General features: G+C 31.4%; 4 protein-coding genes across 7 annotated transcripts; 2 read left to right on the top strand and 2 right to left on the bottom strand.

The window, feature by feature from the left end:
• Positions 1–8: 8 nt before the first annotated feature.
• Positions 9–14071, top strand: LOC145942392 (uncharacterized). 3 transcript variants are annotated; one of them, XM_083049062.1, is made up of 9 exons: positions 9–274; positions 922–1058; positions 6233–6529; positions 7349–8109; positions 8887–9063; positions 9588–9825; positions 10723–10843; positions 10926–11107; positions 12301–14071. In XM_083049062.1, the coding sequence occupies exons 1-9, from the start codon at positions 244–246 to the stop codon at positions 12541–12543; spliced, it is 2187 nt and encodes a 728-aa protein (XP_082905188.1). In that variant the 5' UTR covers positions 9–243; the 3' UTR covers positions 12544–14071. The 3 variants fall into 3 exon arrangements, with proteins under 3 accessions (XP_082905188.1, XP_082905186.1, XP_082905187.1); XM_083049060.1 differs by lacking the exon at positions 9–274 and adding an exon at positions 4178–5137 and having other exon boundaries at positions 921–1058; XM_083049061.1 differs by lacking the exon at positions 9–274 and adding an exon at positions 4178–5137 and having other exon boundaries at positions 921–1058; positions 12281–12478.
• Positions 14072–15037: 966 nt separating this feature from the next.
• On the top strand, positions 15038–18231 carry LOC145942755 (uncharacterized). Of its 2 annotated transcripts, XM_083049762.1 has the most exons (3): positions 15038–16315; positions 16389–16573; positions 17170–18231. In XM_083049762.1, exons 2-3 carry the CDS (start codon positions 16436–16438, stop codon positions 18031–18033), a joined length of 1002 nt encoding a protein of 333 aa, XP_082905888.1. In that variant the 5' UTR covers positions 15038–16315; positions 16389–16435; the 3' UTR covers positions 18034–18231. The 2 variants fall into 2 exon arrangements, with proteins under 2 accessions (XP_082905888.1, XP_082905887.1); XM_083049761.1 differs by having other exon boundaries at positions 15038–16573.
• Positions 18184–20596, bottom strand: LOC145942756 (afadin- and alpha-actinin-binding protein-like). The gene is made up of 6 exons (XM_083049763.1): positions 20369–20596; positions 19982–20140; positions 19718–19912; positions 19440–19571; positions 19253–19364; positions 18184–19013 (listed from the first exon to the last, which is right to left on the bottom strand). Exons 2-6 carry the CDS (start codon positions 20120–20122, stop codon positions 18799–18801), a joined length of 795 nt encoding a protein of 264 aa, XP_082905889.1. The 5' UTR covers positions 20123–20140; positions 20369–20596; the 3' UTR covers positions 18184–18798.
• Positions 20597–21802: 1206 nt separating this feature from the next.
• Positions 21803–27331, bottom strand: LOC145942774 (uncharacterized). Its single transcript, XM_083049792.1, has 9 exons — positions 27166–27331; positions 26874–26957; positions 26171–26373; positions 25921–26071; positions 25401–25486; positions 25191–25296; positions 24700–24830; positions 24220–24515; positions 21803–23788 (listed from the first exon to the last, which is right to left on the bottom strand). Exons 2-9 carry the CDS (start codon positions 26947–26949, stop codon positions 23650–23652), a joined length of 1188 nt encoding a protein of 395 aa, XP_082905918.1. The 5' UTR covers positions 26950–26957; positions 27166–27331; the 3' UTR covers positions 21803–23649.
• Between the last annotated feature and the right edge of the window lie 393 nt (positions 27332–27724).

Raw genomic sequence — 27724 nt, 5'->3', positions numbered from 1 at the left:
GGGTCGTCGGCACGCGTCAATGAGCCAGGAGGACTCGCAGTCGCGCGCGCGTATCGCTCCGGAGCGGATATATTTCGCGTCGCGCGAGAGTGTCGAGATATCGCGAGGGAGGGGAAGGACACGCGATATCTCGCGAATCTCGCGGCCTTGGCGGGAAATACGCGCACGATTAGAATATATATATATATTCTAATAGAGAGAGGGAAGGGAACCAGCGGTTGTGGAAATTCCATTAAAAGAGGCATGAGCGGTCGTGGAAATTCCAGAACAAAAGGTACCTGCGGTGAATTTTTATGCGTCTATGTGTCTGTGTGTCTCGACGGGGGGACGAGAGAGGAAGATACCACGCGTCGATTCGACAAAAGTCACGGACGCGAGATAAGGATCCCGCGAGTGTCTCGCCCGATTATTATTATTGGAGCGCCGTGAAACACTGAAGGTCATTGCGTACACGCGTGATCCGACTGACTCCGCGGAGAATTTCGGAGCCGAAGTGAGTAACACGAACGGAAGTGCGTGTCTATGTATGTGTTTGCCTGCCCGACGTTCCTACATCAGAATAACAAAAGGGATTTCCCGTGGACCTTTTTTTTTCTGAAAGTGACCTGAAGAAAAAACCGAGTCGCGTTAACGCGACACGTTTGCGCGTTGAGAAAAAAAACAGAAATATATATATATAATTATATATATGTTCCGGAAAAAAAATAAATTGATGAAATATACGCATTCGCGCTTTACACTCGTCCTAAATTAGATTTTCGTGAAACGCGACGAATAAATCGCATGCGCGCGCGAGATGAAAAATGACCTGAGACAGGGGTCAGTTTCGTGAAAAAGAAGAAAAAAATTTGTTGGACAGGATTGGAGAAATGTACATACATTTGGGGGGGAAAAATCTGCACGGTGACATTCTTTTTTCAGCGGACTTTTCTTTAGCTAGTGAAGGCGCGAAAGCGTCATTTCGGTACGCGATATTCACGCGACGACATCAAGAAGAAGTTTCGTTGAGAAAAACGCAATGTCTTGTTTGCGACGCAGTTGCGATTCAACGTCTCGAGGTAATTAATTATATCCTATTACGCAATATTTTACTTTTAATCAGCTTTCTTTCTAACGCACTCTTTAATATCTGGTAGTAGATGCATCGGCTTTTGCGAGAATTAGCTCGTGCGAGAATTTATGAATAAACATTGGTTCCTCGAATGGAGATTTATGCATCGAAAGAAGAGTTCCATAAAATTCCATAGAATTTCATAAAATTTCAAGATTTTTTATATTTGAAACCAAATTTTTTAGAAAATCGTTTATAGCGATTTTTCATTTTTCTCAATCTTTTTGTATTTTTTTTTTATTACATGTGTATGCAAAATTAGGCAAAATTTGTAAAATAGATTTCTATCGGTATTAATAAATATTTATTTTTTATTTTACCATTTGTATTTTCTTAAAAAAAAGTCCTGCTTTGTGTATTAATCGTTAGCTTAATTAATCTGTCGTATGGACCAATAAGCGATCGTGGACGGAGAAGCTAATATATTAGAATATTTAATTTTCTAAGTTTTATATTTTTCGCCGATAAAATTTCTTGAATTAAAATTTTTCTAAAATAAATTTTCAAGCTGAAATATCGGTCTTTGTGAAATTATTGGCTTTTCAAGACTAAAATTATAAGATATCAAAGAATAATATATTCTTATCTATTTGCGTCTTTGAAGCTTATTCTTGGAAAATACTTCATTATCCATCGTTTATCGCTCTATAATCATTGATGAAAGAGAGAGAGAGAAAGAGAGTGAGAGGGGGGGAGAGAGATGTAAATAGATTTAAAGCATTATAGCGTTGCTTTTTTATCGCAAGAGAGAAAGAGTAAGAGAGACACGTTGCACTTGTACGATAAAAACTTTGTTACGCAGCATAATTTTATGCACTCGTGCGAGTGCGTATATTACATACACGTGTGCGTGATGGTCGCGTGTCCGATGCAGGCGAGAACTAACACTCTCATCGGTCACATCAAATTAACACTTAACATACGATTACTTGGAAACCGGGTAATTTTCTAACAATCGCGCGCATTTGTTTCTTGTTGTTTTCGATCGTGCACTTGATCTTAATAACAAATGTGAGAACGCACGTCGAAATACTCCGCCAAGAAAATACGGAATACATAATCAATTTATGATTCTTAATTTTTTACTTTATATTCTACAAGGTATGCACAATTTATTTAAATTTTATTTTTTTTGTTTATATTTTATATTTTAATCTCGATTTATTTATTTATTTTTTTTTATGTCAATGTTTCATATGAAGACTAAATGATTCAATGTGTGTTTCAGATTTTTCCCAAAAAAGTACCTTTTGTTATTGTAATCGGGAGAGAAATTGATTTGACAATTATAATATTTTTCTGTAGGACCCTCTTGTGAAGTGTGATTCGAGAAACTTTACAAAATGTCAGATTTGAAAAAGAAGCTTTTTTTGCTTGTGTGTGAGATTTGCAAAATTTCAAACTTAAAAGAATTCATTATCATTAGATGCTTCTTTAAATGTTACTCTCATTGTTTGCTTTTCATCTAAGCGCATTATGCTTCATAAACAGATTTTTACTTTACAGGTGTAAAGATTAAATTTTATTAGAAAAATTTGTATTTTTTAATAATAAAATTATTTAAAAATAATAAACGGATTGAATTGAATTATTAATAAAAAGATATAATCTCATTATATAAAGGTATTTAAGAATATTATTTTTATATTTTTTATATATTCTTTTTATATTTTTATTCAATATATTTTAATATTTTATATATTTTATAAGAAAAAAATTAGAAAACGTGTGATAAATCATGAATCTCAATATAACAAAGGAAAAATTAGTAAATTAAAATTAACTAATATTCTGCTTAATATTTCTATTTTTTTCAAAAGTTCTACAGAAGTTTTACAGAAATAAAATTTTTGTGTAAAATTAGTTTTATAATAAAACAATATAAATTATATACCACAATTACATACATATATGCTAATATATACTAATATATACTAAATATATACCTACTAATTATATATATAATATCAATCTTAAGATAATTTGAGGATGTATTGTTAGTTGCAGTGATTGAAATTAATCAAAGTCTTATTATGCATTTAATGAACGTCATTCATCGGTGTGGCAACCAACTGTTAAATGATGATAATACGATCTTTATTGTCTCGGGAACATAGGTTATCGTGGAATTTTCAACAAACTCTATTTGCGAGTAGAATGTGATTGTTCTTCATGCGCGATGTTGCAAGATCATATTTCTTTATCATTTTTTAAAATTATTGCGTAAGCTACTTCTTGATCTGGTAAAAATTTACGCAAGAGTATATATTACATTGTACATCTTTCTTTTTCGCATCAAAACGCACGATACGCGGCGTTAATGAACGAATGCTATCGAACGATAAAAAGCTGTGATGTCAAATGACGAAAAACATAGTGCCGGATATCAACGCGTATAATGGAAAGCATTCATATTTAGTAGTAGAGCTAAATTGTTTATTAAACTCATTTTTTACGACGGCAACGTTCGCAGTTACATCGCAAATGATTACAAAAAGAGAAAAGAAATATGTATAATTATGACGCGAAGGAATAAGAGCTACTTCTGCGCAAATAGCGACGCGATTTTGAAAAGACATGAGATCACGTTACCTTTTGAAAAATCTTTCAAAGAATCTTTATCGCCACACTTTTATTATTAATTTTTGTCAAATATGTACTGCGTCAAAAGTTTAGATGTATAAATTTTATTGTTTTTTATAATAAAATATATTTTTAGATTAATCTATATATGACATTATTTGGATAACTTTGAGATAGCCTGAATATTTAATTTCATTAATGCAAATTACAGTGATTAGGAAGGTGAGAATTAAACATAATAAAAAATATCATATAAATAAATATAATCTTTACGAAACTTGCAATGAATAAACAAATAAATACATAATATAAATATATGTATAATAAAATAAATACGTAAAAAATATCTAGAAATATCTTTCCATGAATCTTTCATGTGATTTTTATAGCTAATATTATATTTGTGAAAGAAAAATATATTAATGTTTAATGGAATTATCTTCATAGTATAATCTGTAAAATTCGTGGCGATTTATTTCATAGATTTACATCGAAATGGAGTTTTCGAGACCAAGGGATATTAATTGACGAGGAAAGAGATAAAGTTCCTAACCGGAAAAACTGCGCGAAATTAGGAAAAATTCAGGCTACATTGAACATAAATTCCATCTAATAGAGAGCTTCATGGATATCGCTGTCATGGATTTCTGCAGGACTCGTCAGTACTGTTCAGATCGTTCGCCTCCTTTCCGGAAAAAGAATATCAGATCAGCCGAAAACATGTCATCCCTCAGCCTGGACACCTCGTGTCGCTCGAGCGCGAACACAAAGTTCGATCTCAAGATAGACAATTGCGGCAAATCCACTAATTGTGAATTGAACAATATAACCGAGACATTCGAAAGTCTACGTGTCAATGACGACAGTAAGAATGTCAGCAGCAAGAATGACGTGGACAAGGTGGAGTGTCGGGACAAGTTGCGAGCGAGCTCTTCTGACAATAAGGAAGACGTAAACAATAACGACAAAGTCACGATCAACAGCAGCAAAGACAACTGCAATGGTTACAACTGTCTGCCGCTCAACATCTGCGTCGAGGAGGAACGAAGATCTCTGGACGATTTAAATTTCTCGGACGAGGAAACCGAACAGAGGTACGAGGACTTCTATGACTCCGATGACTCCCATGACTCCAATGACTCCCATGACTCCGATCTGGTCGCAAAAGGACCGATCAAGCCCGACTATCAGCACCAGCGAATTGGACCTTATGTCCTCAACTGTCTACTACGGACGAATGACAGTGTAACTAATCCTACGGTGGACTATGATAAGACCGCCGAACAGATTATGAAAAACAAGGATTACAGCGAGAAGCTGAATCCTTGCTTGGATAAATTGTCAAGCTTAAACGGCCAAAATAATGAGTTGTCGATCGGAGCGATAGACCCTAGCCGCACCGAAGAGAATGGCGACTTTCGCAGCGGAGATCCCAGCAGTGACGTAAGTCTATTAAATTGCCATTGAGACTACGTAGAAATACGACGTACGATAACGTTCCTACGAGATTGTAATATATGGTTCTCGTAAGATCATTGTTACATCACGGGTACAAATATTGAGGCGCAAATATTTTCTTACAGATAAAACTGCATAGAAATCGCGAAAAGGAAAGAATTATTTATGTTTATATATTTTTTTTATTAATATGCATTATTAATAAAAAAATAATCAAAATATTGATAATAAATAAATAATCGTTTAATATTACATAAAAAGAACAAATTAAATTGATTAATCTGCTAATGTCACATTTGATGTACAAATAAATAATCATGTTACGCGTATGATTATTTTTAACTTTATCAATTTTCTTTATAAAACAAAACTTTATTTGCTAGAGACTTGAACTTGAAAAAATTGAATAAAAGTTATCGAGATTCTTTTCTTATGTAAATCATCAATCGTATGCAAATTATATATAAGTCGAACCTCGCTCATTCGAAAACCTCTATAAATCGAATGTTCGTTTCCCTTGAGAATACCTCTGTAAGTCGAAAAAAATACGAAATTAACTCGAAATTTTTGGAGCGGCGTTTGACCTCTGTAATTCGAATCTTCAGAAATAAAGTCTCTGTAATTCGAAACAAACTGTTAATGTTTTGCATGTTAAATGTTTGTTTGAACTTATCTGACATTAAATGTATATACTGTAAAAAATATCCTTAATGTATTTTTAATGTACATTTGCAATCATTTTCATAAATTAATTTTATGTTGTAGTTAAATAAACAAAATAGCTAAACCTCAATAATTCAAACTTTATTTTTATACACCTCGATAATTCGAAAAACTCTATAAGTCAAAACCTCTACAATTCGAAGAATTTTTCTCTTCCCTTCAATTTCGAATTAGTGAGGTTTGACTGTAATTATTTAATCGATTGATAAAGAAAAGCATAAATTACACGCGACTGAAATTATTATATCGAAATATAAAATATAATATACATATAATATAAACGTGCAAACACAGAAAGATCTCCCAAGTAGTGCTAATCGCTAAGAGAGTTAAAGGAGGATTTATCTTTGATTTCAGACCCCGAAACTTCCCTTCATCTTAGTCAATGAGATGAGACAAGAGTCCTCGAGCTTACTCAACTTTGCCTCGCAGAGTGGTTTTCAATCAGCTCAGACCATATGCTCAGACACCGGTAACCACTCGATCCCTTCGCCGAGGAGCACCTTGTCCGATTCCTCGAGCAGTTACAATGTCATCTCAAGGTCAAACAGTCGGGCGTCGAGTTGCGCTCAGTCGCCCGGTTCGGCGACGAACTCTTCCGAGTCGCCGCAGATGCCTCTCAATATCATCGGCAGTCCGCTCGGTTCACCGCAGGTTCGTAAGCGATGTATCTGCATAAATGCATGAAGAGCGACGCGCGCATAAACAGCTTTTCAACGAGCGGAATAAGTCAGGCCGGAACGCATAATGAAGCTTTTCACACGTAGAAGCGATCGTTTTCGCACGAACGAGCCAATAAATTTAATAACAACCTCGAAGCGGAATAGGATAGCAGATTTAATCTTTTATAAATCGCTTTTACAAATTTTGGCATTTGTTCGAGCTACAATAGATTGATATTAAGCTCGCGATTTTTTTTATCTCTGGACTGGTTAAAACTTGGTTTGTGTGGTTCCAATATTTTTACAATATTTCCGAACCTTATCTATATAAATTTCTCTTCCGTTTGTTATATATCTGATCGTCCTATCTGATTAAGCTATTTGATATAATAATGTCATTTTTTCAGACATATGTTTTTATATGTATATATTTATATGGCTTTTCATCTTGATTCAGAAGGAAAATATTTTAATTCTATCACCTGATACTAAATTCATTATACGGCGCCGTATCGTAGGAAAGAAGGAGCATAATAAAAATGATTTGAATATTTAAAATTGATATCGTAATACGACTGTCGATACGTCGCGTTGTTTCGTCTATAAAACGCGTTTTTTATTACGTCTTTTATGACGGTTCTATATATATAGTCTCGCAAAATATTCGAACAATTATCTGACAACTTGTACGAATATATGTCGCAGTTGGTGACATTTGTCACGTTTCGTCCGCTGATATAAATAAACATGAAATGAATCCACTCGAGATGGCAGATGGTTTCGATTAATTGGACGCCTTTCTTTCGTTTAGGTCGCTTATCGAGTGCCGCAAGCATTGCTGTCTTCTTCGTCCTCTAATCAATCTTCGGCCTCTAATCAATCCTACAGCGACGCGTCCAGCCCTTTGAATTACCAGACACCCCTGAATTATCAGTTCGAGGAACAGTTCAGCGAGATCCTGTGCAGTGGCGACTCTTCGGGGACCATCAACGGGACGGATGAGCTGCAGCTCATCGAAGAGATCATAAAGGACGACCAACGCAAGGAGTTGAAGGAGCTGAAGGAGTCACAGATCACCCCCAATGTCCCACATTTCTCGTCGAGCTATAATAATCAGCACGAGTATCCTGCGAGCAACACGCAAAACAAAAAGCCGATCTACTCGATGAGCTACTCGGTGGATTCCTACGACGTTCCCAACAACATCAACAACTTCAGAACGGATTATATGAACACGTCGAGCACCAGCGCAGACAAAAAACGGAATTCCCTGAACTACTGCATGCTCAACAGCTGTGTGTCTTATTCCAATCTGCATGTTAACCAAACATATTACGATACGAACATAAAGAATTCTCAGGTCGGCAAGGCGACGTATCACGGCACCTTGCCTAACATCGCCCTCAGTAACAACGGGAGATCCGTGAAAATGACCGAGCAAAATTTATCTCAGAAGATGTCCCAGGCTACATCCAACGAAAAGAATCAAACATCGGCATCGACGCTTGTACCGAATAACTCTCAGGCACCAACGATAGTCCCCTCCTCATCTACACCTAATCATCCGCAGAGGTAAGCTTGACAAAAATTCTAGGACGCGAAATATAATTGTGAAAAGCGAATAAGTGACGGCAGAATAATTCATGAAATATTGACGATGAAAGAAGTATATGAATGCTTACTTGAATATAAATTTAAATTAAAGATTTTTTGCCGAATTCGAAACAAAAGAATGATTATTATTGAGTGATTATGTTATGATATTATTGACATAAATATCCTTTCTTTTTTGGAAAGAGAAGATATAACATCAAGAGATATGACGTGTTTCATATTATATATAGATATCTCAGACGCATTTTAATTAAGTATTATTAAGTATTATATTTTAATTAAGTATTATTAGCTACTGCGATGCGATATAAAAAATATTGCATTCTATATATTTCCGCGAAGTTATAAAATCAAAATTAATAAAAGAGAGATAGAGATATTTCGTGATAAAACATAATGATGACAAAAAAAGTGTTGCGATGAATTAACTATTTCAGTTTTCTGACAATAGCATTATTTTGACGTTTCGGACGGCATTGAAAAACAAATATTAAGGCGACTTTAAAGAATTCTAATTATTCTAAAAAATATTAATTTTATAAATCAGAAATAATGATCTCTGAATTTTCATATTACATATGAATAAATGTTTTTTTTTAATCGATTCTTCAACATAATTTTAATTTGCTACAATTTTTACATCCTACTCGCGTGTTAAAAGATGTAATTAGAAATGGTTCTCGCGTAAATAGGTATGATAAGAAATGTGGTTAACGACCCGATTTGTTGCGACAGAAAGTCGAATACCAACTTCCGACCAATATTACCGTGGCATTTGCTAAAGTTGCCGTCCGTAAGCGCGAGCGAGAGATTAAAGGAAATATTGGATCCTGAGGAAGTGGTAAGAGCCATGAGTGTGCTTGCGATGACACCCATAGAGAAACTAACAGCCCCGGATAAGGATGGCTATACGTAAGTGATTCATTTTATATGTAATATATGAATAAGGTGTATATGTGTAAATTAAAAGATGTGCACATCTGATATATATTTAAATATATTGATTGATATCGTCGAATATATATATATATATTATTTTTCCGATAAATATTAAATGCTGTAATCAGTAAAATAAAAATTAAACCCTGACATTTAAATACAATTTAATTACTAACCGAGTCAAAACATTTCTTTTATATATGTATATATTTTTTTTCCAATCTCAATTTTACATTTATTTGTAATGGATTTTTTATTTATTTATTTTTTTTTAAATTAAAAATGTTATAAAATATTTTAAATTAATTTGCTTCTTTAATATTGAAAATCATTTTTTTTAACAAAAAGAATCTACTCTACGAATTATACTAGTTTGTTTTCAAAACCGTTTCTATATGATTGCTAATAATCCCTTTAACTCGTCGTCGCGTTTGTTGCTATATGCATGTGTGTTATATAAATAATATTATATTATATAAATTTTATATAAATAATAGGCAATTGATGTGCCTGATGAGCAATCCGGAAGAATTTGCGAAGAAGAAAGCGTACCTGGTGCCAATGGTCGAGAGAATGGACAACACGCCGGGCGCCCTAGAGATGAAAAACAAAAACGGCGAAAACGCTTTGTTTCTTGCCGCTATGAATTATCCGGAAATGTCGTACATCTGCGGATACCTGGCCGCCGTGATGCTGCATAAAGGAATCGATATCAATAAAAAACTAGACAAATATGTAAGTTTCTTCTCATGATTCCTTATAGGGGAAACTCATAGTTCTTGCATGGTTTGTTAATCGCACTTTATATATACAGGGTGTCCCCGAACTCGCGGATCAACTCTCGTGGGTAGATTCCTGGGATCATTTGGAGACGATTTTTCCTCAGCGAAAATGTCGAGGCACCAATAATTTTCGAGTTATAAGCGATTGAAAATAAAGGGTTTTTCACAAACTAAGCCTTGTGGAAATAAAATATTAACAAAATCACATTCTTCAGTTAATTTCAGATACTTTAATAAAATTTTAATATAAGGCTTAGTTACAAAGATACATGATGACAAAAATTGGGAACATGCAAAAAATGATGACCTCCCTCGACATTTTCGCTGAGGAAAAATCGTCTCCAAATGATCCCAGGAATCTACCCACGAGAGTTGATCCGCGAGTTCGGGGACACCCTGTATACGCTCATTCTCGATTTAATCGAATATGTTATTATATATTCGAATGAGTTTTTGTACACAAAACAATTTCAATTATATGAAAAGATTTTTATCGCTAAAAATAATAATCGCACATATATTTTTTAATAAATATTGTAAGATATCTACATAATATATAGAAGATATATATCTTACATATAATAATATAATATAATAAAATATATACATAATTATATAATATATATGTTTAATTATATTATATTATATTTATAATTATATAATATAACAATATTGTATAACATACATATATAAAAAAAGATATATATATGTACAATATACATTCTTATATTGTCAAATTAATTAATATAATTAATCGCGATATGCTCTTGAAAGAGAAACAAACATAATTAATCATGGAATAATTTTATAAACAATTTTTCCGATATGTTACCATCGTTTTTTATTTCAGAGCAACACGCTGATGCATTGTATCGCGGCGCGAGGCGATTCACACGGGGAAGTCTTGGCGGAAATGTTGAAGTTGCTTAAAGGCAATTCCGCTTTTGACATATCCAGTTGCAATATTTATGGTTAGTTAACCAATAGATTTGAAAGAAGATTTATCGATTCTATAAAAATGGGATGAGAGCACATGTTTGTGTGTCATTCCAGGTGAAACCGCTCTTCACTTAGCGGTCAAAGAGCATCTTACCCGTGCTAGCAAGGTCAAGGCCTTGGCCACGACGCGTCTGCTGTTGGAGAACGGCGTGGATCCCAAGGCCAAAGAGAACCTGGGCGGCGACACCGCTTTACATCTGGCGGTCTCGTTGCACTGCGATCCCGCGCTCATCAAGGTAACTCACCTGACAATGAGAGAAGGAGGGATTTCCCTCCGATACGCGCGTCAATTATTTATTCGCGAAAGCGTTACCACAGGCTATTGCATTCTGATAAAGTGATATTTATGCGGTTTGCATTGCTCATTGGAATTACGAAGAAACTGCTTTTAATTCTGTCAACGTAATAAAGAGTTTCGCGATTTTCTTACACAGCAAACTGTTTCGAGAACTATTAAAGTCTTTGAACAATCTTGGAATTTTAAAAATTGGGAGAATTTATTTTTCGATGATAATAAACAGAATTGTTTTACAACTGATTTTGGACTTTACTTTAATATAAACCATAATTTTGAAAATTTAATTGCGAATAAAATTTTTATATTTTGGCAAGTTTAAAGTTACTACAGCGATTTTACGTCAGCAAGTTTTTGTTTAAAAAAGAATTAAACCAGAAAGAAATGATTTCTAAAGCATTTTACATGTATAATCCTTCAGTTATAATGCGCTCAAGTGAGACATTATTCATTTTTGATCTATTTTTTCATGTCTGGAAAGTATCTATCAATCAGAAATGGATGTAAAGAGAACCATTAGAAGGGGTCTTTCACTCTCATTCATCGTAATTCGCGCGATAACCTCGTGACATGAATAGCGGATTATCATATTTAACAATTACAAAACAATACCGCTTTATGTGATTATAATAAATAATCAATTTGGTGATCATTTAACACGTTTTCTCCTGTTACATTTACATAACACGTGCGATAATTCTTCTTGTTTGAGAAGAAATACAATATCTGTTAAAATATTATTCTTTATCTCTATCACACATCAAAGGTATTTATTTAACATTAAATTCACATGGAATTTATTTATACTAATGGTAAAATTAATATAATTCTCTTAATTTATAAATGGTGCAGTCAGAGAATATAAAATCTGTCGTTGATTTAAAAAATTACCATAGGGACGGTAAAAAAGATATTTTAAATATCCTTTGAAATAATAATTTTTAAAAATCTATTTAATCTATTTAAATCTAAAAATCTATCTAAAATCTATTTTATCTATTTAAATTTAAAAAAATATATATTTCTGATTCGGGATGGAGGACGAATTAAATTTTTTCATTATGAACAATGCGCGATATATCGCGACGGTTTTCGTTCACACAAATTCATTTAGGTTTTTCTTGCGCTCAACAGATATTACTTAATGCCAACCCAACGACTGTAAACGAGAGAAATTACAGCGGCAACACGCCGCTGCACATAGCTGCAGAAGTTCGAAAAACCGTAGATTTAGAGAAGCAGAAGGAGGTTTGTCGGCTTCTGATAGGAGTCGGTGGTTCGACAAACATACGGAATAATGATGGAAACACACCTCTGGCTCTCGTGCCGCTGGAAAGAAAGGAGATTATCAAGAAAATATTGCACAGGAAGTTATGATGATGATTAATAGACGCATAATAGCAATAGGGAACTCAACTGGCCGTGAACTTTACATAAGACTGATCTCTACAAGTGTTCGAAGAAGCAAGCATTTAGACTCCATGAAGATTTTTCGTTCCGTTTGTTTACGCAACACATAATAAGGATTCGCGACACGTCGTCGTCGCGAAAAAACCTTCAAGAGCTGAGAGAAAGAATACCGACAAGATAACATTGTTATAAGGAGTAATTTATAATAAACGGGTTTATTCATATTCGCGATGTTTATCTAAATGCGAGCGCGTAGCTTCGAGAACTAATAATCAATATTCTTTTGTGACGGTAGGAATAAGAGAAAAATGTGTATGCATCTATGTAGGTATATGTAATATCTTCTCTTTTTATTCTCTTTCTCTCTTTTCTTATTCTCGCCTTTTGAGTGAACGATGTTTTCTATTCATATTGGAACTAGAATTTCAATATACTAATGTATTATGTATCTTCAATATATAAAAAGACACTAAATGATTAACTACAGGCATTCTACGCCAGACGAGTGTTGTGTTATGAACTTTGTACTTTTAAGATATATGATAAAAATATGATAAAGATATGATAATATTAAGATATGATGGCTATCGTTTTGAATCGTTATAATGACGTACTGCAATTATTTCGATAATGTTAAACTTTTTATAACTAACAAAAGCATTTCTAACAAGTGCCTTATTTTTAACACGTAGAATTTTAATTGAATATCTAATCCGCGATATCGATCGTTCTTTTCTTTCTTAAAAATATCGACTTGAGTTTTTACAGTTTGAGTGTACAAAAAGTATACTCTTTTCGGTTGCTCAAAGTTATTACAACCGCGATGTTTGCAAAACACAATAATTCTACTCTAGTATCCAGCACTGATAATATCTTTTCTTTTAACATGTAAATATTTTCTATCGAGATTGTTTTTTAAGATAATAACGTATTAATTTTAGCTGATCAAATGCTTGCATATGTATATAATGAATCGTGTATCATGTTCCACAAAAAAACGATTATATAATTTTTCCGACTGTTCATCAATTTGCACACTTGTCACCTGCTAATAATAAGAAAGATATCAAGGTCTCGATTAAGAAATGTTTTTCCCAGTTGTTTCTCTCTTTCATATCGCATTGCTCGCCATTTATATATTTAGAAATGCATATGGAATATCAAATAGAAGCGTTAATTCTGTAAATTTGTCGCGTGAGTCAAATTATTATCAGTCATATTATTAGAATGACAGAGGAGGGAAGAGAGATATGGAAAAATCGCTGGAAAGCTAGCTTCGTAGACGTGTTTGTTTTATAAATCGTTAGATTGATGGTTGAGACTCCAACATATAAATCACTATTAATGCGCTTAGACGATAAGTGACGTGGAAATGCGATGTGTTGCAAAAGAGTTAGTGTGCGTCAATTCTGAAGAAATATGCGTGCGTGTAATCGTGCTGCATTAGCATATACGTGTATCGTGAATCGCAAATACATTTTTACATACATGATAATCGCACACCGCTTGGTATTTCCATCTCTCTGCGCACGGCGAACGAACACCGTAACTTGCTGAAGTTATTGGCACACCGAATCCAAAAGGTGACGCGTATTTTTATATTCGATGCAATACATAAACCCTTTTGCTCGTCAATTAAGCACAATTTGGCGATACAAAATTTAAAAAATATTTGTAGCTATTTCTTTTTGCAGTAAAAGTGATAGCTAGAGGCGATACATATTTCAAATTATGAGCATTATTATTTATATATATTATAAAAAGTAAGGAATTTTCATATAATATTTATTTTATATGAAATATAAGTAATAATAAAATATAGATTTATCACATATTTATCACATAACTTAAATTACAAAATTGAAAATAAATTGTGTATTATGAAAAATTAAATAATCTAACGATAAGTATTTTTAGACACTGATATATAAACCTAAATTTAATTATTGTAAAACTTATTTTTAAACATGTCCAAAAATCTTTGCCTTATTAAATTAATTTACTAAAACGAGATTACAACATTTAAACCCCAATTGAATGTAATTTTGATCAAAAATAAATGCGAGAGCAAAGAAAACATTTTGTTTCTTTCTCTTTGCTTTTTTCGTTTCTTGATTCCCCTAAATATTTAATATAATCTAATTTAATTTTTATTACACTAGAACAACACAAGTGCGCCATTCTTCGATTTTACGTTAAAAAGAATGATATTTTCAATAAAATAATATAAAGTTTATTTTAACGCGATTAATATTTTTTGGTAAAAATTAGTTGATAAGTGTCAAAAATATTAATCGAGTTTAAAGTATTATAACATACATATTATTTAAAATATATTATTTTAATTTTTATAACATGTTTTATTATTTTAAAATTAATTAGCAAATTAACGCTTCAATCAGCTGATTTCTGTCAAAAAATATTAATAAAGCGTTAATTTGTTAATTAAATTTTAAAATAATATGTTAAAAATATTAAAATATAATAATATGTTATTAATAATATGTTATAATGCTTTATCTGCGATTAATATTTTTTTGACAGAAATCAGCTGATAATTGTCAAAAATATTAATCGTTTAAAGAATTACATTTACAATTTCTTAATTTTCACAAACCCGAATCGTATATCCTCGCTTAAGGAAAAACCGATTCCAAAAATTTGTCGCTCGAATATTGCTCGAAAAATATATATCGTCAAAATTATCGTCGCAAATTATATACCGTAGTAGCGTTAATATGTAACAGAGTATGTAATATTATTATCACACTGTGCAGCTTATCGTACATGGAATTCTCCGATAGTCTCTGTCAGCTCTCGACAGCGTTTTTCCGGCGTATTCCCATCAACATCGTAAATGCGTACCGGAGTATTGTCAGAGTATAATGTAAAGCGAACCCACGCACCGAGAATCCACCGTCTGTATGATCTACCGGAATATATTTACTAATCAACACGTTGCGCTACACGCACGTCAGTCACCATAAAAGAGCGGCGCGAAAGAGCTGTCCATCTTAATCGCTCGCTCGACCGTGGATCCATATCCGTCGAATGGTCGAATTGTGTCCGACCCTCTGAAATAGCCATTGCTCGCTCTCGTGCTACGGTATCTCGATTTTCGGCATCGACGGAGCGATTTATCCGAGAGATATTCGCTACATTTCGTTCGCTTCCCGAGGCGCGAGAGATCCGCCGACAGGATCGAAGTCTGGTCCGAGACACCAAGTGCCAAGTTTTTATATCAAAAGAAATTTCGCGAGAAATAAAAGTGTTTTTAACAAAGGTCTTAAACGGAGAGAGAAGTCGACTTTAGTTTCCCATCGCGAGGAACCGCAAAAAGTTCTAAAGAACGTTTCTTTTTTATCTTTATCGTTTCAAAGACGGATATATTGGAACTGTTATACACTTGTGACGGTCTACAAAAAAAGTTGTCCTAAAGTTTTTATTTTTTCCGCGAACTTGGTTTTATTTCTTCTCTTAAAAGAAAGTGTCAATTTAAAAAGAATTTTGTAACAAATCTGTAAAAAGGGAGAGTGTAAGTATCAAGTCATCCTACATGTGACGCGACTATTATTCTACATTAAAAAAAGGGAAAGAGACACAACTTTTGCGATTTTATGTCAAATATAATAATAAATTTCGAAATTTGAAATTTATTTAAAACGAACGCCCAATTAACGATTAGTTTATTGCCTATCCGAAGGGAAGACCTATTTTATTTACGAGGGTTCAATCGAAGGTATGTGTCACGCGTACTCCCTTGTCGATCAGAGAGCGATGTGTGAAGCACACATTTCCCTTTCTAATTTCAGTGCAAACGTAGTCGGTGACGGTGAGATCTTATATGCGTAAGTGATATATGGTGAATATGGGAGCGATTCAGCTCACCGCAATACTCATCGTGGCGATATTGTCCGCTGCAGCTGCGAATAATATCAGCGAACAATGCCAGATTCACAATGAGAGGTGGATTACGTGTAGCTGCACCGGAAATGAGGTACCGATTTAATACCTCCGGGCAAAATCGAGCTGAAAATGATAACAAACAGTAAATTATATTTCTCTATAGCAAAAGCAATCAAAATTATATATTCGCTTCTCTCAAATAAATTTACATTCTCTCATAATTAATATACTGATTAAACGTCTCTTTATAATATCTGCATTCAATATTTATTTATATCTTATACTATTTAATTTTAATATTTTTTTCTGCACGAGTTGATCTTTAATAAAATAGATCGCCGAATTTTTTACCAAATGTATTCTTGAATTAATTTGGGGTGATCGATTGCTTTTTTTTCTCAATAATATCAATTCGATAGCTTTCGACAACTGTTTGAGGAGATTTCAACGCTGAGAGTGAATCATAATAATCGAAAATATGTATAGTAAAAAAAATTCTCCGAAGGTTCCTATAATTTTAAGTTCACATGTAAATTAGTTTCGTTTAATTTACACGCGCTTATGAAGATCCAAAAATGGGCCGAAACTTCTCTATTAATTTACAATAATAAATTCGTGTCTGTTCTAAATGCCGCGCTGGTTCCTTTTGTCACAGTTTTTATTTCGAAATAATCGTATATTTTTCAGGAATTTCTTCTACCGGAGGAATATAATTACACGAATGTTACCAGAGTGTCTATCACGGGGTGCGTTTCAGCGAATCTTCATTACGCGAGTCTACCTGAGGCGGCTGGCCTCGAGGAGATGATAGTCCAGGATATCAGCGGCCATTTGACCTTCAACGTCTTCATCGCGTCGAGCCGGATGAAGCTGCTGAAACTATCAAACATCGGTCGGATACCGACGATCTCCATCTATACCTTCATAAATATCGTGGCGATCGAAACGTTCGAGATCACGAACGTCCTCATCGAGAACTTCGACGAGGATTTCAACGGCATCAACGTGTCGCACCTTCTCATGACCAACGTCACGATTGAGCGGGTCGACAAGTTGAACTTGTCCGAGAAGGGCATAAATTTGAGTATCGTCAACAGCGAGTTAAGGAACGTCGCGACGTCCTTGAACATCGCCAACTTCCAGCACATCGAGATCATTAGTTCCAAGTTCGAGCTGCAAAAACCGCGTCTGGTGTCTATCCAGGGCGATGTGACGATCGTGAAGAACAGCGTCTTCACGAACGTGAGCATGAATCTAGTGGCTAAGAACGCGATCACGATAAACGGTATCTGTGCTGTCGGCAAAAGCACCCTGAGACTCGAGTCCAAGTACATCAACAGCACGGACAATCGTCTGCCGAACGAGATCGCCTATCTGAGAAACAACACTCAGAAGTCGGAGCTCCTTTTTACGAATCGTAATAATACAGTCTGCAAAGCGGGCAATTGCAAGTGCCTGATGAACAACGGGCAGACTTTGTGTCAGCCAATCGTCCCGACGTTCATTCTCGGCTGCTCATTAATATCATTGCTATCGAGAAGCTTGCAATAATTATATTTTATAATTTGCAAAAAAAAAAAAAAAATCCGGTCGATGTCGCGTACAAAATGATTCAGAAAGGAGTATCTACATTTTTTTAGGCTTCGAATTTTGTTTTGCGTGGGTTATATATACTGTTGCAATATAATTATTCGGCTTTTTATGCGACTTATAGAAAAAAATTCTTCGTTTTAAATTCTTAATTCAGTTTATTTTTCTAAAGCACATTTTTATATAAAATATCAAAATCCTCTTGTAAACAAAATATAACTAAATCTTAATTAATTTATTGTAATTAAGTTAAGATAGAGAGAAATTAGGATGTGTTAGATAGGAGGATTAGAAGTAGTGCGAGATTAAATTTAAGAAATTGATAATTTAAGTTAGTATAAATTATAGTGGATAAATTGCGAGCGCTTAGGTACTTTGTACTTTGTACAATTGTGTAACAAATCCTAAAGGGATGCAATAAAAATTTTTATTTATGCCAAATGCATCTTTAAATATAAAATAATCGAACTAAATTCAAGTAAACAAAATATCTAAACATTTTTTCGCATTAAACACATAAAACTCTCAGTTTTCTACATTAAATAATATTAGAACAAAAAATTATGTTTCTACATGTATATATACAGAAAAAAGCATATGTATACACACATACAAAACATTATTAAAATTGTAATTTATTTGTAACTTATCTGTGTATAAGTTACAAATAAATCACAATTTTAATAATGTTGTGTGTGTGTGTGTGTGCATTTGTGTGAACAGTATTCAAATAGTATCTGTATTGGTCCATCCAGACGCTTCAGTATGTAAATCGATACTAGACTTATATAACTCGAGAGTTTGTTTTAGATTGTTAATCTCTTCCAACATTAGTCTATTGTTCTCTTCCAAGCGACAAATAGTTTTATTGTACGAAGTCAATTCCTTCTCGTGATTCGTCTGCATCGTTTGTAGGACTTTGTCTTTTGACACAAACGTACCTGCGTAAACGAATTATTTACATACATATTTTCTCAAATCACATAACATATACATATATTTATAGTCATCTTTAAGTAGGCAACAAATATGCTTCTGTGAAAAGATGTTCTATAGAAAAGATGATATATAATTACTTGTGATTTTTTGTAGAATATTAATACATTAAAAAAAAACAAACAGAGAAATCTGAGAAATATTGAACAATAAACACTAATGTAGAAATGGGCCGTCTACTAACCAACAGATTTTCGTAACTGCTGCTCAAGTTTTTGGCTGTTTTGCATAATTCTTTTTATTGCGTGCTCATGTTGAGTATCTTTGGATTGAGCTTGTTTCTTTAATTTTCGTATCTATAAAATTCAACACGTTTAATTTCAGTGCTAAATTATTCAAATTATCAATTTGTATTCTACAAGTCAAACTACCTCCTCTTTATCCTGTTTTAAATCATGCGACAAACTCTCGCATTGAACCTTAAGTCTTCTTTCTCTCTCCTGTGCTTCGCACAACATTTGCTCCTTCTTTTGTACCTCTTCCTTCAGCCGCTTTACATGATTCTGTGTCAATATTTTTATAATTAAGTGTTAGAATATTTTAAGCAGAGTTATTTCCTTCATATGCTTACCAATCATTTTTCTACGCAGCATGAAATAATACAATGCATTTTTACTATCTATGTTTTAAAAATATAAAACAAACCCACCTTAAGATTAACATTATCGTTAACAGTCTGGTGATTTGAATCAGCCAACTGATCATATAATTGCATTAGAGATCTATATTTACGTGTCAAACTCCAAGCGGCATTTATTAGTTTTATTGATAACGTCTTAAATGATTCCAAAACTTGCAAATCATTATCTTTGGGTATTGATGAGATACCAAATGATTCAAATTCCTATAAAGTTAGATATTAATTAATATATACTTACACATTTCAATAAAATTGCCAATCATGCTTCATTACCTCATTTATTATATACAAAGACTGCCCTAAACTGTCCTCGGTACAGAATACATTCTCTTCGCTATTAAAACTGCTTTGTTTGGCAGAAATACTTCTCATCATTGTCCTCTTCGAGCAACTGCTATTAAAGATTCTACTCATATTTATCTATGTCCAATTCTATTAAAAATAAAAGTTAAATTTTGTTAAACATTCTGATTAAGATGGATATAATACAACAATTCATATCGTCATCTTCTTTAAATTTATAATCTTTTATCTAAGGTTTTTTATATGACCGTTTAGCTTTAAAAATTTAACTTTATGGCATGTATACTATATCTATGTCCATGTTTCTCACAAGTAAATTATAAAGAAAATAAATTGTATAAAAAATAAATTACATACATAATCCAAATATAATTTGATGATCCGCAACACAATCTTGACACACTATATGTTGTCCTTCTTCTCTCTATTGTAATAAATCTTATTGAAAAAACTGTAATACACTTGTCAAGAAATATTATTCATCCCATATTACAACATTCCCTTTTATGATTCTGTCTGAAGTGTGTATATACAATGAAAAACACTCGAGAACGAGCTGGCACATAACATCTATACCGGCCCTTTTGAAGGTCATTAAAATCCTCTGTAGAGCAGCGCCGTCAGATATATTTAGAGTGGAAATCATTTGCTTACAATTTGACTTTTTGACACACTGCTGGTAAAATCACATTTGCTGCACGTTCGTTTATTTATAATTATAAATATATAATTATAACACGTCCAGCGTATGGATTTAATTGTATATTTCATTAACTACGTATTTTAATGTATATTATACAGACATATATTATTATTAAAATATTTTTATATATATTTGTGTATATAGATATATATTATGCACATTAATAATCAAATTTGTTTCTTATTGTAGTTAATGTAACACTTAATAAATATCCTGCACATTTAATGCTATACATAAATAGATATATTAAAATGATTACACAAAATAACATATGGCATGACCACTCTCAGATTTCTTTCTGGTCGTAATCTTATTATTTTAATTATAATTTTATTAACATATATTAACATATATTAACATATATTTATAATTTGAAAAAGAATACATAGAAGAGCTAGATTCTATAATAAATTGTTGATGTCGAATTTAAAAGATATTTATAAGATATATTTTCATCTATAAATTATATATTCAGAAAAAAAACTCTAACTTCTTTTACATTTTATGTTTTATATATTTAATAAATTAATAATTTAATAATTGCTTTTTTTAAATATAGTAATAGAAACTTTTAATTTCAAATATTCAGATTGTATATACATATATTGTACGAAATATGTGATGTTTAGTAAGAATTTTGAGAAAAATAAAATAGATATCAATGCATAGTGTATGTATAAACTTTTATCAGTTTTGTCATTTTTTGCATATATATTAAATAATATATAGAACAAAAGCTGAAGAAGAAAAAAAAACAAAGTATATTACATGTTGAAAAAAAACCTATTAAATAAATATATTTTTTGCAATTATATTATAACTTATATAATATTAGTATCTTTTTTGCATATATGTATGTGTTTTAAGAAAAAAACAGTATGTGTATTGATGATTTATTGATCACAATACTGGTATAATACTTTTACAATTACAAATTTGACACGCGTCTATATTTATACTTATATTATTTATATTAAATTTATTATTATTATTATTTATTATTATTATTATTTATAATACACTGCTGGCCATTAAAGTTGCAACACTGTATAAATGCATAATAAAATGTTGCAATTTTAATAATCAGCAGTGTATTATTATTATTATTTGAAAGAATAAATTTATATCGCGCTATCATATCTATTATTATTATATATATAACATTTTTCATAATTATTATCGCAATGTTGTTCTATTGCACGTCTCAATAAATTCTAAACCTTCCGCATTTTCTCTGCTAAAAAGATATAACTTCTCGCATTCATTCCTAGAATTATTCAAGATTAATTTGAAAACGCAACATTGTTTTTTCGTTTTCTAAAGCACAAACTCTGAATTAGAAATTTTGTTTTCTAAATTAGAGACTAGACTATTCTTAAGTTTTAATAAAAAAGACTGACTTTAAAAATCAATTATTTCGCTTATTCTTCAATATTCTTCGCAATTTAAATTCAATTGTAATGACAATTGTAACATTAAACGATTTAATTTAATTGTTCACGTAAAATTTCTCGCATTCATTCCTAGAATTATTCAAGATTAATTTGAAAACGCAACATTGTTTTTTCGTTTTCTAAAGCACAAACTCTGAATTAGAAATTTTGTTTTCTAAATTAGAGACTAGACTATTCTTAAGCTTTAATAAAAAAAGACTGACTTTAAAAATTAATTATTTCGCTTATTCTTCAATATTCTTCGCAATTTAAATTCAATTGTAATGACAATTGTAACATTAAACGATTTAATTTAATTGTTCACGTAAAACCAGTTACTTTAATTATTATAATAATTAAACAATTTGCATACACATACAAAGAGACATATATATTTTTATCGTACCTATTCGTTCTCATAATTATTTAATCTTTCTGTACAAATTTCTATCACACAATTTTAATCATTAAATTTCGTTTGATCGTGTTTCAATGAAATATGGTTATTAGTTTATTCACGTTGAAAGCGGGTAAAGTTGATCAAATTTAGGATAATTTTTTGAAGTATATTTAGAAAAATACTATATAATTATTTAACTGTATAAGTATATATAACCATATTTTATAAATTAATATAAATTTTTTAATCTTTTAACATTGAGATTTTGACTTCAAAAATTAAGTTTGTAGGAGGAGCTTTTATGATTATCAAATATATCGATATTATTTTTAAAGAAACATTAACTTTTTAAACACACGACAAGAAAAGTTCGCCCGCACATTTTAGTATTAGGAGCATTTTTAAATTTATCAAAAAAGTATGCGTGCCATTTTTAAATTACCCGCATTTAATTAAAAAATGCACTATATTTTTTTTGATAGACTTAAGCACGAGCTTGTTGTTATATTTTTGTCTCCTATTTAAACCTTTCGAGTCCCGTGAAGTCGGCGCTTACAATTTAAAATAATTTAATCCTTCGATTAAGCAATAAGAGCAATAATTTGTATTCGCATTTATTTTCTTGAGACACGAATAAACGAAATTAATAAATACCCGATAAGATAAGCATGCATTGAAAGGTAAAATCTTTCAAAAATTATATAGTATTTCTGAAAAACCTGGTATACAACCTCTGAAATTCTTTTTCGCTTCACATTAATCTTTAAAGTAAAGCAAAGCCTACGTTTTTCAATTAATATCTTGCGCAGCAGCCGTTTGACTAAGCACATTAAAATAATTTATCCTGTGTGTATGAGCGTGGCAACATTGTACAAATTTCCACTCCTATGTATACAATACACTATTAATATATGAACACACAAATTCAATTCAATTACTATATTTATCAATACGCATCTACGAAGAAAGCAGGAGGATACACCTCGGAGAGGGTCCTCGAAACAGCTGTCTTCGCGAAAGACGAATAAGGTCTTCCGCGATGTATCGTCCTGCTTTTTTCCTTATATGCGACTCATATATAATAGAAGATCCCTAATAACTCTCATTGCATTCGCAATGAGTTGGGACTTCCGGAGCGTTCTAGGCCTTTGTTTTCGCAGATTAGGCTCATCGCTCGCTTTCGTCCTGTATTATTCCACAGCACATAAGAATGTTTAGTTCCAGACACTCTGCGTGCTTGTCTAAAAATGTTAATAAACAAGCTATATAGCGTATATACGTGAGATATCGCTATGGAGAATTAATTATTATACGTTGCAGATACAAGATTTTATACATTTAGAATTTGTCTTTCAATAACCACATTAATTTATTTGAATGCTATTTTTTTTATATAGTAATGTTTATTTAAAATATAGTAATGTTTGTATAAAATATAATAATCACAATAATTGTAAAAATATATATTTAAAATTAAAGGTTTCAAAATTTGTTACTTTTCTTTTTAATTTCGAAGAATTTAAAGAGTCAAATTTTTAATTGTTTATAATTCAAAAACTATTAATATATATCAAGAGAGACATTCTTGTTGAAGAAGGATCAGTTTTAGAAAGAATTTGTGTAGGATAGAAATGGTGGAGCAACAGTACAGAACTGAATTACTTTTACTTACGTTTGAAACCAATCGTACTCCGTGATGTACGTTTCGTTGCAGAAACATTCGAACAAATCTATTATCGGATAACTTTCGAAAGAGGCGTTTCTTTTAGATGCATCATCAGCCAGAGATCTGATCCAATTATTAAAGCCAAATAACGACAAGCTTTGTTTCTTATAGGCATAAATGCTGAGATTGGCCAAAGGTGGAATTGTGCAGACAGTGATGGCCGAGTTCGAGAGATGAAATTTGGACCGAAGAACTTGCAAGAGTTCCGTCATATCGTATATCATTTCGTCGCAAGTAGCGCCCTAAAGAATATTATTTAATAAATATAATTGATATTATTTAATAAAAATCTGATTTTATGTTCCGTGTATATTTCTTCGTGTATAAATACATAAATGTACTCAAGTTTCCTCTCCTCTCCTTCCCCAAAAAGACTCTTTACACAGTATCCTTGCTTGAAAATAGGATAAAGGCAAATTGACTTACGTTATAAACATCAACTGAACCAAGCAAAATCACGACACGATTAGAGATGGTACTGATATTCCTCAAGGCTCGAGTACAATCGCTTATAGTTTGGCCAGAGATACACAAACCACAGTTTAATGCTAAATTTTCTGCAGAATATTATAATCAAATCAATATAAAAACCGCAGCTCGCACTTTACACTTTAAAATATATCTGATGTTCGCGAGAGAATTTAACTTGTCCATATTGCATCACATGATTGATTCGCTTGTGTATAATTTTAATAGAGCAATAACAATTTTAATCAAACAAATAAAATTAATAAAAGCAAATTTTTTCATTTACATGTTCGCATGTGATTTTAATGAAGTCGAAAAATATAATAAGAATTGATTATTATAAAAAATAATTGAATAATTATAAGAAATTATAATTATAAAAACTGACATTGACTTTTGCAAAAGTAGAACTTGATGGAAATTAAAAAAAAAAAAAAATAAAACTGAACCTTTGTATCTCCAAATAGGAAGATGAAGATTTCGTATTGCGAGTTGTAGGAAAAAATCATCGCCGAGTAATTGCTGACCGTTTGCATTAGGTTCGTGTACGCTAGTCTGGAATATTAAATAATATTTCGTAATATAATTTCTTTTCTTGAGAAAGACTGCCGAGAATTTTGCTTGACGCGTCTCAAATGTAAATTTTATTATACACTCACAGTTTGTTTCGTTTCATTCACTTCTATTACTACCGGATGATGATTCTCTTCTTCGTACGAGAAGCTGTTACTTTCATGAAAGCCGTCTAAAATATAAACAAGTATTACAACTTGTCTTGAAAATCTTTCTTCTTATAAGAGAAAATTCTTTGATTAAATTATTCTAGGTGACTTGCGTTACACAATTATATAGTTGAAATATCAAAATAAGAAATTGTAGAAAATACAGTTAACAAAAATACATATAAAGTAATACGTAAATACAGAGAAAAACTAGATGAACCTGATATTGTACAATAAAATGTAGAGATGCTTCTGAGAGAGCAAAAAAAATTAGGCAAATTAAATTAAAGCAAATTAAAATTAAATAGTATATTATATATAAAATATATAAATATTATATTATAAGAAATATTCTATATAATAAACATATAATTATATATGTATAATAAAATGTAAAATATTATTTTCTGAATAATAATAATTTCAAAAAGAATATGCCGAATAAAAGATATCTTACTGGTTTTAAAATACGGATCACGACGATAACGGAGATCCTGAATTCGTCTATTGGTACGATTGGTATTTTGCACTATTCTTTCTCTTTGCCTACGCTCATTGTTATAATCAAAATCGGTTTTGGGACGAGTAAATTGTTTATAGTATTTATTCTAAAACAAAATGTACAACATTTTATAATTCCTTAATTTTTCCCATCTATGTATAAATACCACGTGCTATGAAATTTCCATGAGAATCATCAAACGTACTCTTGTTTTCGAATAATCGACTTTTTGCTTGCGTATGAGTCTGTCGATATGAGAGATTTTAGAATCGTTTATCCTTAATGTCTGTTCGCCAAATTCGTTCACGGTTTTCTCCAAACCATCTATAGTTCGCAAAAATGCACGGAGATTCGAAAATCCCAATCTACGATAAGGAATGGGTTCTCCGACGAGATTTTGAAATTCATCTACGAAAATAACATTTTTCTTTTTCCAATACTTGAATTTAGATCGCTAAATGGTACAAAGTCTCTTTAGATAATTTTTAAATAATATTTTTTTTTAAATTTAAATATCATAAAAGCACTTTCTTGTTTAAATAATATAAAAAATTAATAAGTATAAACGTAATTTTAATCTTAAAGAAATAAGTTTTGCCAGCTTAAATAAGTTTCAACAAATTTATAAATTTTATTAAACTAATAAACGCGTAATATTTTAACGTAAAAGTAACTTCTAAATTTCTAGTCTTCAATTTAATAATTTAATAATTTGCCTTTAATTTAAATATATAAATATCTCTTAATATTAATATCTAAAAGAAAAATCGATGAAATTCTAACAATAAGTCTAATTATTTTCACTTTATATCAATGCTGTGCACATATGAATAATAAATTTATAATAATTTACATAAAAATGTTAATTAAGCTTCTCGAATATAAAATAATAATAATGAAAAACTCACCGTTTAGATCTTCGATTGGTACACCTCCTTTCTTCGAAATTATACACGATTTGAGCAATGATATTGTTTCTTCCATTGTTATATCTTTAATATAAATTGAAGATATACTCACTTGTTCATATATAAACTTTATCAATTACTTCATCTGAATTACTTCATTATTAATTTTAGAGAAATAAGATTGTATAATTTAAAGATTATATTTCTCCAACATATGTTATAAGATATTATTCGAAAAAATTGTAAGAAATTTATAAATTTTATAAACGAATGAGAATATATATATACTTACATTATTTTACAAATTATTATAAATTATCACTTATATATAATTTCACAAATGAGTTTGATATTTATAAAAATCCTGCAGTCCTGCTGCTGTGATTAACTCAAGTGATGACGGACGTCCGTATTCACGACAGGTAGTTGGAAGAATAAGTCGATTCATCACACGACGAGACGACTTATCTCCCATTCGTACGACCTGACAATAATCTGGAATATTCCATCAAATCGTAAACTCAACTCGACCCGAGGTATAAGTATATTTAGAAAAAGTGCCAATACGAGAGAGGAATGTGTATACATATTTGAACAAGCGTGAAACGTGAAATATGTAACGTTCTTATTGTTAGTCTCTCTCGCTTCGAAAATTTCAAGTATCCTTCAGAATAAACCAATTATATAACTAAACTTTCACATTTTATTTTCTTTAAATTTATGTTGTACATATATAATTTGATATATCAAATCTATTATGTTTGTGGATTAATAGAATAATAATAGAAAAAATAATATATACATATATTATTAATAGAGAGATTAATAATATAAGAAATATATAATATTAT

This window comes from Prenolepis imparis, unplaced genomic scaffold (genome assembly GCF_030444845.1).
Source record: "Prenolepis imparis isolate NDT839.2.m4 unplaced genomic scaffold, iyPreImpa1.0 SCAF_11, whole genome shotgun sequence".
NCBI classification, from domain to species: Eukaryota; Metazoa; Arthropoda; class Insecta; order Hymenoptera; family Formicidae; genus Prenolepis; species Prenolepis imparis.
The sequence above is the reverse complement of the archived record's forward strand: the minus strand, read 5'-3'. Positions and strand labels throughout refer to the sequence as shown.

Bases quoted from the DNA above. Each gene is read 5' to 3' on its own strand.
- LOC145942755 (XM_083049762.1), top strand. From the start codon at position 16,436: ATGGTGAATATGGGAGCGATTCAGCTCACCGCAATACTCATCGTGGCG. The intron at 16,574-17,169 runs GTACCGATTTAA...TATATTTTTCAG, and splicing joins GTAGCTGCACCGGAAATGAG to GAATTTCTTCTACCGGAGGA.
- LOC145942392 (XM_083049060.1), top strand. From the start codon at position 4,319: ATGGATATCGCTGTCATGGATTTCTGCAGGACTCGTCAGTACTGTTCA. The intron at 5,138-6,232 runs GTAAGTCTATTA...CTTTGATTTCAG, and splicing joins GCGGAGATCCCAGCAGTGAC to ACCCCGAAACTTCCCTTCAT. The intron at 9,826-10,722 runs GTAAGTTTCTTC...TTTTTATTTCAG, and splicing joins ATAAAAAACTAGACAAATAT to AGCAACACGCTGATGCATTG.
- LOC145942756 (XM_083049763.1), bottom strand. From the start codon at position 20,122: ATGAGTAGAATCTTTAATAGCAGTTGCTCGAAGAGGACAATGATGAGA. The intron at 19,365-19,439 runs GTAGTTTGACTT...TGAATTTTATAG, and splicing joins TAAAACAGGATAAAGAGGAG to ATACGAAAATTAAAGAAACA. The intron at 19,014-19,252 runs GTTAGTAGACGG...TCGTTTACGCAG, and splicing joins GCAGTTACGAAAATCTGTTG to GTACGTTTGTGTCAAAAGAC.
- LOC145942774 (XM_083049792.1), bottom strand. From the start codon at position 26,949: ATGGAAGAAACAATATCATTGCTCAAATCGTGTATAATTTCGAAGAAA. The intron at 26,072-26,170 runs GTACGTTTGATG...ATTTTGTTTTAG, and splicing joins TCGATTATTCGAAAACAAGA to AATAAATACTATAAACAATT. The intron at 25,487-25,920 runs GTAAGATATCTT...TTTATATTTTAG, and splicing joins TGATCCGTATTTTAAAACCA to ACGGCTTTCATGAAAGTAAC.